Raw genomic sequence first — 12859 nt, 5'->3', positions numbered from 1 at the left:
AAGGCCCTAAAACAAAAGCTTACCAGAGCTGTTCAACGAACAGCAAGAAGACGGGTGTGGTTAAAGCAGTAGTGAGGGGGAGATGACAGAAGATGAAATCAGAGGTATCCAGGGCTAGACCACACATGGTTCTATAGGCCAGAGAAGGACTTTGGTATCCATTTCAAGTATAATGTAATGCACATTAGAGTGGTTTTCTTTTACAATATTTTAGCATATAGATTGAAAAAAAGTCTGGAAAAATATATACTAAACTGTTAAAGGAAGTGATCTCAGTGGGGAGAGGAGGTAAAGGAAGAGGTGGGATTTCATTCTCTAAGTCATACTCTTCTATTATGTTTGAATATTTTACAATAAGTATGTGTTACTTTTCTAGGCAGAAAAAAAAAAAAGAAAACTCTTACTCATGAAAAAGAAAACTAATTACTTGTCAGACATTTATTAACCTTATCATGCATTTACTGCACAAAAGGTACTGTGACAAAAATCTCTGCCCTTGAAGAATTTTATAGCCTACATGCTATGCCAGAGTTAAAATGATTACTGAAACATCCAAACTCCAAAATCAATAAGCTAACAAAAATAGTGAAAACTTTACACCACTTTTCCTACCCAGTTAAAAACTGGAAGAAAAAAAGTGAATATGTATTGTAAACTTATATCTGTAATACAGAAGGCCACTGAAGACAATGTCACGTGCAACAGCGCCATCTACTGCTTCAACTGCCAGTCTAGAAGGAACCGTAGGAGAACAAAGATGATCCCCTGTGGTAGCTGGTCTCCAAAGATGGCCCCCAATAAACCTCCCTTCCCAGTATTCACGCCCTTGTGCTCCCTCAATGAACATGCGCTGGCACTGTTACTTGTTTTAACTGACAGAATGGAGCAGAAATGTTGTTATGCCAGTTCAAAACCCTTAGAAAAGTCAGACAGCTTCTGCTCTTGCTCTTTTGGGCGCTCTGAGCCACCATGTAAGAAGTCTGGCTTCCCTGCTAGAGAGACCACATGGAGGGGTATCGTGGAGAAGGAGAAGTTCTAAGACTGCATGGAGAAAAAGAGAGAGGCCTAGCTGTCAACTGAGCCCAGCCTTTTAGCCATTCCTATCAAGATATAAGGTATGCAAGTGAGCCATCCTCCAGCCCAGTTGAGCCCCCAGATGACTGCAGTCCCCTGCCGTTATCACAAGAGGAACCACCCAGCCAAGCCCAGTCAACCCACAGAATTGTGAAATACAATGGTTGGTTGTGTTCTAAAGCCATTATATTTAGGGGGTAGTCTGTTCACACAGTAGTGGATAATAAACTCCTCCTTCCAGCAATTAATTTTACCAGTCTATGCCTCTTCTCCTTAGCAATAGTGTACAACACACAACTGTCACTGACCGGCACTGCCAACAGCAAATACCTTAAAGGATTCATGAAATAAATACTATTCAAATTCTAAATCTAATATTTTAAATTAAAATAACAAATACATGTTAATAGCACTGAATTAAAATCATTTGTCTTTCTCTTATGATAAGATCCTTAGCTATAAAACTAATGTTTAAGTACAACCAGAGAAAACTCATGAAAGAAAAACTGAGTGATATTACTTTTAACAAAAAACATCTGTTATTGAAACAAATGAAAATCATGGTACACAGAAACTGATAATATTTAATATGATTATAGTCACTACATATTCATGAGAAATCAGGAAGAATCACTTAAATCATGAGAATTTTTCTGACATGTAAGAAGCAGTATTTTATATAGCAGAAACAGAGAAAATGACTTAAGGAATCTATCGAGAGGGACTTAATACAGAAAATAACCAGTAATATGTTCAAAAAAGTTTAAATGAATTCAGATGATATATTCAAAAGACGTAATTGAGGGAAAAAAATAGATATTTAAATTTTCTCCCTTACTTTCTGGAATTTATCTCTATCACTACTGGAAATTAAAAAAACCCAACTTAATGGATCATTATCTGGATCATAACTGGTTTTCATATTTTTATGTTAACTACATTAAACAGCTTAATATCAAACTAATTATATATTTATTTATTCTCTTCATCCATCAGAAAGTACTATTTAAATATCACTAGACTGTTATACTTGTTAACACCAATGATATTAGGTATTTAAACCATGAAGAATGTCTCATTAAAATCTACCCCATTGTGACTTTTTTTTACCTGTCCTTTTGCTATGAGATAAGCAACAATTGAGGTATGTCCAAACTGGGCAGCCAAATGAATACAGCTACATCCTTCTCCGTCAATTAACGAAGGATCTGCACCATATTTCATTAGTTGCACGACCATAGATAGATGGCCTTGTCTAAAACGTAAAAGAATAAACACCTAAATATATAAAGTTATTTCAAACAAGAAACTCTGGAAAGATCTTTTTTTAAAAAATAGGGTAATGGTGGAAAAGATTACACAAATCTGATTTTACGTTATTTTAAAATAGGTCTATGTCAAGACACATTTAGGATTTTATGTTCTTAAGTCTTAACTGGTATAAATGGTCTTTGAAAATTTATAGATACTCATAACTTCTTTAAATATGTAATAATTAGTTACTATATTCTATTAATCTTATTCCAATATGTCCTTAATTGTCCCATGAACTAGATACTTCTTTCATTGTAAACATATGTAGGCTGCAAAAGTATTCCAAAGTTTAACTCCATCTTATAATTAACTGGATTAATATCAGCATGGTTAATTCCTTAAGGAGACTTTGGACAATAAACTTTGCTTCCAATGCAGGTAACACTGGACAGCAATACGTTAGCACATTATTGATATTAATTACTGGCATAACAAGTTCTCCCATTCATTTCCGCATATTTTTTTTAAAGTTACTTAGTTATAGAGTGCTAAAGGAACCAAAGGGAAAAAAAAAAAAATCCAGAAGTAAATTTAAACCTTGTGGCCCAGTGCAATGGAGTTGAATTTAGGTCTCCTCCAAGTTGATCCACAATAGCACCTTTCGAAATATAGTATCTATAAGACAAAATTTTAAATAATTAAGACAACTTTCATTTTCAATTTTAAGAAACTGTACAAAAAATAAAGAAATAAATGTTTTTCATTTTAGATCTCATGCTAGTTTATGCCTTTGACAATAAACCATCTTTTGTGAGTTTTTAAAATATATTAGGAGAATTTTACATCAAACTTATCACTCTCTTTTGTTCCAGAAGTAAAAGAAAAGTAATTTTTTAAAATTACAATAAAGAATAGCAAAGCCAAATAACAATCACATAAAAAAGAAGGCAGTCAGAGAACCACAAAGATTTGGATCCCACAGCAGCATCAGGTAGAATTTTGGAATTACAACAGCTGTAGAGCAGGCCAGACACATAGCCTACCATGGGTAGAAGCTCGGCTTTTTAAGCTCAGCTTGACTTTCCTCACAAGATTACTATAGATTAAATCAAACAACATATGTGAAAGAGTTTTATACATTGTAAAGTATAACATAATACCTTATTTGTTATGATGCCTTATTTGTTATGCTTTTAAAGCTGTGTTGCTTTAAAAAGAAAGAGCAACCTCATTTCTTACTATATTAATGTCATAACATCTTGATATTCTCTGAAATGAACAGGACCTAGCTGCTTATATAATGCTTGTTTTGGAACTGATCAATGCAATGAATCTTGAATACAAATGATTTCAAGGCATTTGATGGCAAATGTTTGATATATGTATATATTGAGGTTCTTAAACTGTTCTAAGTGATTACTGCTTTAGATCACTAATGCATTCACTCTTAATGCTCAGAGTTCCAAACATTTAATATATTCAATACTTACAAGCTTGATTCAGATACTTTCTGCTTTATATATTTAAGTTGGTACTTTTAAAGCATTATGCAATGAAGGGCCCAATTCCACTCTATCATACAGCTTGAAGTAACTTAAAATATTTCTAGACTAAAATATTTCCAGTCCAAAATATCAGACAGTCTGAACACAAACATTCAAATGCTCCTAAACTGTTTCTTAAGGTACCCAGTAGACATTAATGCAATAATTGAAAATGATTTTTTGAGCCCAAAGAGAAGTATAGCACAGCCAAAGAACAGCTTTGATAGGAAATATTTTCTTTAAAATTCCAACTAGAAAGTTTTTTTAAGCAATTTTATTACCTTCTCTATAGTTAATATATCTGTGTTCCTGAGACGTATTTTTACTCACATTTCAAATCCTTGCTAGGACTATGGCAATGAGTGATTTCCAAACTAGTTCTAAAGTACAACTTTTTTTTAACAAGGATAGGGGAACTTTTTTTTCTGCATGATAAAGAAGAGTAACTTCTATCACCTTTTCATTGTAAACCTCTGGAAGAAAATTACTATATTTTTATAACATGTTATTTTTTGTAGCTTTAAGACCCTAGTTCAAACTACAAAATTCTGAGAAGATTGTATAATTCTTATTTTTAAACTCAAGCCTCCTTGCAATACTACAAGATGGTTATTATCAAGAAATGTACTTGCGGGTACTAATGATCCCTAGGTTTTGAGAAGAGAATATCAATGAACAAGTGATAGCAACAAATACTTGAAAGATGAAAAGCAAAGAGCTAAAACCCAAATGTCTCCAGAGGAGAACACCAATGAGAAGCAAACCAGAATATATTATAAAACCCTAGAAAGGCTAAGGGATTAAAGGCAATAGTCACCTCAAAAGAAAGTAATAAGAAGCTGGACTGTAAACAGAAACACTGGTTCAAAGTCAATATAAGCTGCTGAAAAACTGTCGTTTTCTAACTTATATTCTCACTGAAAGTGAGTGTTTATTTAGCATCACAATAGGCATTTTAGTGACACGCAAGCAATCAAGCAGCTGACAAAGCTAGACTAGTTTTCTTTGTGCACTGTAATCTTAAAATGTGACTACTCCAAATTTTAATATTATTATAGTGATAATTCAAACTCTTCTATTAAAGTTCAGATTCATTCTAGTGTCTCTAAACTTCTTATGCTCCCGTTGATTTTAACATTCAACCATTCAGTATTTGCCAAAAGGTGTATTCAGTGCATCTTTCCAGAGAAATTTAAGACTCAAGGAATTACATCACAGAAACATATGGGACACTGAAAACGTAGCAATGTAAGTTTACATGCTAAAGGGACATTTGGGAGGTTCCTAAGTCCCACAACTTCCAATCAGCTTTGTTATGTCTCTCCTAAATATGAATGGTCAAACATGACCAGATAGTTGAGGAAAGCTTCAAACATGGAAGGAGACCAAAATAAACAGAAGAAGCCCAAAATAGACAATATATAGAGAAGAACTTAAAAAACTAAAGTTATAATAAATATCCTCCAAAAAATAAGAGAAGATAATATACTCATGACATAAGAACAAAACATTTTTTTTAAGTGGGGTGGGGGGTAGAGATCAAGAGAGAATGCTTCAAATTGAAAATGCCATAGATAAAATTAGAAATTCAAAAGAAGGATTAGAAGATAAATTAAGAACATCTCCCTAAAGTACAACAGCTATAAAAGGACCATATCAATGCACAATAATGTAAACTTTCACAAAGTGGGGAATGAAGAATAAAAACTTATATGTCGCCAGGGAAGAAGAATAAGCCACACACACACTGTGCTCTCAGAAATTATAAGCTACATATTTTTTAACAAAGCTCCATATTCATTAACAACACCTTGACTTGAAATCAAACTGAAATCAGAGACTACAAGCATTATTAGCTGTTGTTAACAAAGAATCTTGAAGTAACAGGAGACTGCTGAAGACCAAAGCCTGCACTAATCCTTTTTATTTCATTATATCAGGGTAAAATCTAAGAAATAGTTAAAAGACTTCCACTTGAAAACACTAGGAATATAAGAAATCCAGGCCAGGTGAAGGTCTCCACTTTTCCAAATTATACTTACTTTACTATCTTACCAGCATGAAAGTGACCCCACTAACTTTGCTTGAAGCAATCTCCTATAATACATCCTGATGGAACATAACTGTTAGAAGAGACACTTCTCCATGGGTCTCTGGTGACTCCCATATGTCTTGCTGAGTATATGAGAAGACTGCGAGGTCCTGACCACTCTTTACACAGGCCATTTCTCAGAGTTCTGTTTGCATCAAGCAACCCTGAGAGATGAGGTAATGTCTCCCTCTGGGACAAAGAGCGACCTTGCTTCCCATGTACTATAAAAGCAATGAATATCCACTGTGTGTGCTGCATCCATCTGGACCATATCAAGCCACTCCCATAGGACCTAGGGAGCTATGCAAATATGATGTTCATGCTATTTGCTGTGCTATGAATAAAAAAGTCCTTGGTCTCTACCTGAGTCATGTATCTTCTGCCAGCATCCATGAAATAGTAATATGCTGTAGCTTCTAAGAAGGGTGTAATTCTAGACTGAAAAGTAAAAAATTAATCTTGAGGCTATAAATACCAGTTACTATAGAAAACTGCATTTACTCACCATTATGTTTGCTTTAGGAAAGTAACTTGCTAAACTATGAATTGCAAGAAATTAAGTTTACCCCCCTGATTGGGAGATTGTGATTGACATATATACACTACTATGTACAAAATAGATAACTAATGAGAACATGCTGTATAGCACAGGGAACTCTACTCAATCCTCTGTGGTGACCTAAATGGGAAGGAAATCCAAAAAAGAGGGGATATATGTATAAATAAGGCTGATTCACTTTGCTGTACTGCAGAAACTAACACAACGTTGTAAAGCAACTATGCCCCAATTAAAAAAAAGAAAGAAATTAAGTTTACCCCTCTGAAGACATAATATACACAGACACTGTTGTTATTAACCCACTCTATAGTTAGTGACTTTATTCTGTAACCTCACTTGCCCATAAGTGGTGGAACAATCCATAAGGCAGGCAACATCAAGACTTTTTGTCTGTATTTCTCATTTTAGAGTTTCTTATTTATTTTTAAACACAAGACAAATGTGAATTTTTTGACCAACAGAATGAGATCAAATATATCTCAACTATAACACTTGAAGCAAAAAAATAATAAAGTAATGCTTTAAAATTCCGAGAAAACTAAGCTTAATCTAGAAGTCTACGCTCAGCCAAACAACCAATAAGGTTTGAGGGCAGAAGAGATAGTAACTTCAAAAGATTTACCTCCCAAGCACTCTCTCTCTCTCAGAAAGTTATCAAAAAACGTGCTCTACTAAAACCAGAGAGTAAACCAACTGAGAGAAAAACCTGAGATCCAGGAAACTGAAACCAACACTGGAGCAAAGGGATTTCCCAGAATGATTGCAAAGGTAAGTCTCAAGACAATTGTTGTGCGTAGCTCTCAAGAGCAAACAGTCTGGGCTGGAACAGAAAGATGGAGAAATTCAGGAATGATTGCATCCTCCCTACTCCACCAAAAAAGGAACCAATAAATTATCTGATACTGTTTGCATACACAGATGGCTTTTACAGTTCTGTCTATGAGTATGGGAACAATTAGTTCCAATATACATAAAGTTAAACAAATGAAAAAAGAAAGCAACTATTACTTCTGACAAAAATAAAAATTCTACAGGAAAAAAACAGATATCATAGAACACTTCTGGGCTTATCAGTGAGAATTTACATACGCACAACGATTTAAACTTTGCATAGTAATTTAACTAAAACTATAATAGAGGACAGAGGAAGAAGTATTAGTGGTGAGGTGTTCTGGGACATCTAGTTATCCCAAAACAGAAAGTCAAAATATAATAACTGATAAATCAAGAAACAGCACAAAAATTGGCAAGATTTATTAAAATTCAAAATTCATCCTCCTTACTTTCCTTCTCCTAAGAATTCTACAGATATATAAGAACAAAAGCAAAATGGTATGTGAACAAGATATTATTTACAACACTGTATAAAATAGTAAAAACACTAGAATCAATCTAAATGTTCACCAATAGGTAAACCATTAAATAAACTAAGTCCATACAATTAAACATTATACAGCTTTTTAAAAAGAGTGATGTAGCTCTAGTTGCACTGATGTGAAAAATTTTGAAGATACATAAATTAAATGAAAAGAGCAGAAAAGCATTTGCTATCATTTGTGTAAAGAAAATAACTTTCTAGATACAAGTAACAACATAAAAATATAATATACAAGAGTAAGTACTGAAAGAAACAGCTAAAGTACTGAAGATAGTTACTTCTGAGGTACAGAACCCAGGGGGTGGGGGGTTACTGCTATTTCCACTGTAAGCCTTTAAGTACTATTTGATTTTTTAAATTGTTTATGTACTATTTTGATTAAAGTAACAGTAATTTAAAAAAATACAGATACTACAGAAGGCTAGATAATTGGAACCAACCCTCCAATTAAAGAAAACTAAAAAAAAGCTCAACAAAATAAAGAAATATTTCCTAAAAGCAAGTATTTCCTAAGAAGATTATGAGCATTTACCTGGCTAAGATTCAGGAGATTAAAACTGGGAGAAATTAGAAAACTGCTTGGGCACCAGCTACCCTGGAGACAATTTGCTGATACAGAAGAGTTGGCCAAGAGGCAAGCTAAGTGGACAAAAGCAAAATAAGGGCTGGGACCCCAAAAAGCTGCACTGTAGGAGTAATTAAGAACCAGAAGTAAACCTGGCTCTAGCATGGTCTTCAGCCACCTGAGTGATCCAGAAAATCTAAAGCCTTAAATCAAAGTTGGGCTTAGCAGAAACAAATGGTATCTTCTCATCTTAGGCCTCAAATTATTCAACAAATAAGTTTTCAAGCATAATGTCTATTATACATTAGAAGATAGTCAGGCACACAAAGGAATAATATAACAGATACAGACCCACACAGACTCCCAATGCTATCTTCTCAGACACAGATTATATAATAACTATATTTTCAAGTATATAAGATGGAAAAGTACAGCAACAAATGAATCAAATAATGCAAGTTTAAAAAAAATTAAAATTCTAGAACTAAAAAGTAAACAAAATTGGAACTCATTGAATAGATTTAACAGCAGATTACACATAGAGAATAAATGAACTGGAAGATAAGTCAGAAGAAGTTTCCAGAATGAAGCAGAGAAAAAAAGGACAGTACACACAGAAGAGAGGGTAAGAGACACAGCATACAATGAAAAGGTCAAACATACATTTAACTGGCGTTCCAGGAGAGCAAAAAGAGAATGGGGCAGAAGCAATGTTTGAAGAAATAATGGCTGAGATTTTCCAGAACTGATGAAAACATTAATCCACAGAATCAAGAATTTCTTGCAATCTTATTCAGGATAAATAAAAGAAATCCACACCTAGAAACATCATCATGAAACTGCAGAAAACTAGAAACAAAGAAAAAAAATCTTAAAAGCAGCCAGAAAAAAGAAAGAAAGAAAAAAAAGCCTTAAGTGTAATACTTAGACTGACTTCTCAATAGTAACAGAAGCGAGAAAACAGTGGGATGATATTCTCAATGGGTAAAAAACAAAAATAAAATTAAAAGAGTGGCCAACCTACATTTCTATACCATGTGAAAATTTCCTTCACAAATGATGATGAAATAAAAACATTTTCTGACAAACAAAAACAGAATTTAGACATCAAGAGACCCATACTGCAGGCAGAGGAAAGGTTAGAAATACAAGAAGGGAAAAATGGAGCAAATAAAATGGAAATACGCTCTCCGGAAGAAAGTGATTCATGGAGTTCAATGCTTTAGTTATTACTTGCTTAATCTTTCTTTAGTACTCTAAGAGCAAATTCTTTTACCTGATATTAACATCCTATTTGTCTCTAGACTCTGTATGCTGTATCTAAAAGGCACACCTGCAAGGAGTTCATTTCAGATTCATGTCTCTATCTAAAAATCTTATATCCAAATTGCCAGAGACTATTTTAGCCAGATTTCCTAAGACTTCCTTACCATCCTGACTCCTGCTTATCTAACCACCTCTTATTATTACTGAACAAGCAGATGAACAGTAAGTAATAAAAATAATCTATACTGAGTATATAAAGTATTCTTCATTTATGCTGGTGTGAAGTTAGTTTATTATTACCTGCTATTATTAACTCCTCTCTTTCCTTTTGTAGCTTTTACCCATAGAATTCACATTTAGAATGTAAGCTACAAGTTAGACTGCCTGAGTTAAGGTCCAGACTCCAACCTTTATCAGTTGTATGTCAATGGTAGCATATTTAACCTCTTTATGCTTCTGTTTCCACATCATTAGGACAGCAGTAAAAATTGTTATTTTTCACACAGGGTTACTTCAAGAATTAAGATTTAAGGAAATATAAATGGAAAAGCACTCAGCATAGTATCTGTCACATAATAAGCATTCGATATATGTTAAAAACAATTTTTTTCAGGGAAAAAGTACACAGAATCTACATTTTAAAAGCTATGAATTTTAGAAATTATATATTTTATAATTATTTCTAATAATTTTATAGTAATAACTAATTACTTAAAAATACAGAAATGCTTACTTGACTAAATCTATTCTGTTATTGATGGCAGCCCAATGCAGGAGTGTAACATTTTCTTTGTCTGGTTGCCGTACATCATAACCTGCTTCCACCAATTCTCGGCAGCGTTCATATATTCCATATCTCGAAAAGAAAGAAAACGTGACATTGTTACCACTATTTGACAAGAAATTTAAAGCTGAAAATAGCATTTCCAGAAGAAACTAATGCTCCATTTTGAAACATGGAAATTAAAATGGATTTCTCAATATAAAATGTTACTTTAAAATATCAATATTCCAACAGCTTTTACTAATCCATTTTATAATTAAAAATTTTTCATCTATAAGTATGCAATAACTCAAAGTGGAAGAGAAAAGGATAACATAAATAAAATGTCTATCAGTTATTTTTCTTAATATCACCACTTATTCTACAAAACACTTAAGGCAGCTTATAAAAATACATACAGCTATGTTAAAAAATATTAAATCATAAAGAAGCAGTAACAAAGAGTTTATCAATGATTTAGAACAGCATCGAGAAAAAAGGATGTCTTACAACCTCAGGATTCTTTATTTACAAATTTAGCCTCAAAATTCCTAAGGCAAATAGAAAAGGAAGTGTGGGGGTGGGAGCAGGGCAGGTGCAGGAGGAGTCCTGTGCGTTCCAGCCAATGAGAATAAGAGAAAGTCTACTGGGAGAATTCGAGGAAAGACATTCACGTTTAATAAAGAAGAAAGGTGCACGCAGAAAGCTTGACCTGTTCCTCCCTTTCTGTTTTTGGTCATTCTGTGGCAGCGTATATATTTTTTAAAACTTTGTATTATGGAAATTTTCAAGCATAAGCAAAAATAAAAAGAACAGTACAACAAACCACCAAAAATCCATCATGGAGCCTCAAAAACCATCAACTTTATCCTAAATAAAATACTTGATCCTTAGAAATATGAGACACAAAAACGAATTAAATGAGCTTTGACTATATTTGTAATTTCTTAATCAAAGTGGTCTCCAAAATGGGGAGGTATACCACAGGGTGAGGTTAGGGGAAAGGTGGCATAACAGAAGAACATTAGAAGCAAATATTAAAACTGTATTCGTGTCTTAGCTAATAGAGAAAGAAATTAAGCTGCATTAATATTTAATACAGCCTTCACTGCTTCAATGCTGCCCTACAATGGCTCTGTACTACATGTGTACACCTACACACACACACACACACACACACACACACACACACACACACGGTAAATCAATCTAAGGGAAGAGCAAGAGTTCCACAATTCACAGGAGATGACAGAAGTTCCTTCAGCTCTTTGTTCTTTTTCAGAAAATTGTTTACATGGGCCCAGTTAAGTGAACTAGGCATATTACCTTAAAGGGCAGAATCTACCTCACACTTTGAATGAGACAAGTGATGATAAAAATCTTTTTAACTATACTGAGAATCGCTGGTTACTTTTCTAACATTTAAAAGTGAGTATGCATTTTCCTTTTAACAAAAAAGACAAGTGTTTCCAATCTGTTGGCTTTTTTGGGGAGCGGGGCACGGGCAGCGATGGCAAAGAACTGTGACTGGTATGCTATCCACCATATACAGTTGACCCTTGGACAACATGGGGGTTACAGGCGCCAACCCTCCCGCAGTCAAAAATCCACATATAACTTTACGGCTGGCCCTCCATATCTGCAGTTCCGCATCTGTGGATTAGACCAACTGCAGACTGTTTAATACTGTAGTATGTATTTGTTGAAAAAAATTCGCATTTAAGTGTATCCAAGCTGTTCAAACTTGTGTTGTTCAGTGGTCCACTGTATTCTTAAGAAAGGTAAAGATAGTGAGTCTGTTCCCCTTCAAGGCAAAGAGGATATTTCAGACACAGTGAGAAACTTAACTACTTTCATTTCAGAAAAACACCTACTATAAAGAGAATATTTTTTAAAAATTGTATGTTTGGAAATGTTTCTATCATTATATAATACAGTTTCTGAAAGGTCTTATACAACAACTGTAAAAACTTTCTTATGTGAGCACACTAAAAAATTTTGAAACAATTTTCTAACATGTGTGAACCCATTTGCTGTAACTACAAAAATGTCAAAACCTGATTAGTTTGCAAGAACCATCATCAGAAAATGTACATTTACAAGGTAAAGTTTAGTAAAATCTTTACTTAGTGAATAGTACTGAAAAGTAATTACTGTAACTTAATAAATGCAGCATATGTTGTAATTATTCCATTAGGGAATCATGTATCTTTGTAAGATTTATCTTTTTTTCAGCCAAAAAATCATGAAAACAAAGTATCTAAATAAAATAAATTTAGGATCAGATTTCCATATCACTGTAACATAAATATTAAACTATCTAAAATAATGAGGAAGCATATTTAATTATACTACTGTCACTGT

At 33.6% G+C, this 12859-nt stretch overlaps 1 protein-coding gene across 1 annotated transcript in view; it reads right to left on the bottom strand.

Annotated features, from left to right (window-relative positions):
- ZDHHC17 (zDHHC palmitoyltransferase 17) overlaps positions 1-12859 on the bottom strand; it is a 100174-nt gene that overhangs the window by 53674 nt on the left and 33641 nt on the right. Inside the window, exons 3-5 of the mRNA XM_082351640.1 lie at positions 10466-10588; positions 2926-3003; positions 2185-2329 (exon numbers count right to left, since the gene is read on the bottom strand). Coding sequence (XP_082207766.1) covers positions 2185-2329; positions 2926-3003; positions 10466-10588 — 346 coding nt within the window. The remainder of the gene's footprint in view (positions 1-2184; positions 2330-2925; positions 3004-10465; positions 10589-12859) is intronic.

Source organism: Balaenoptera borealis (genome assembly GCF_965194805.1).
Source record: "Balaenoptera borealis genome assembly, chromosome: 13".
NCBI classification, from domain to species: domain Eukaryota; kingdom Metazoa; phylum Chordata; class Mammalia; order Artiodactyla; family Balaenopteridae; genus Balaenoptera; species Balaenoptera borealis.
Note: the sequence above shows the minus strand (reverse complement) of the source record. Positions and strands in the feature narration are given on the sequence as shown.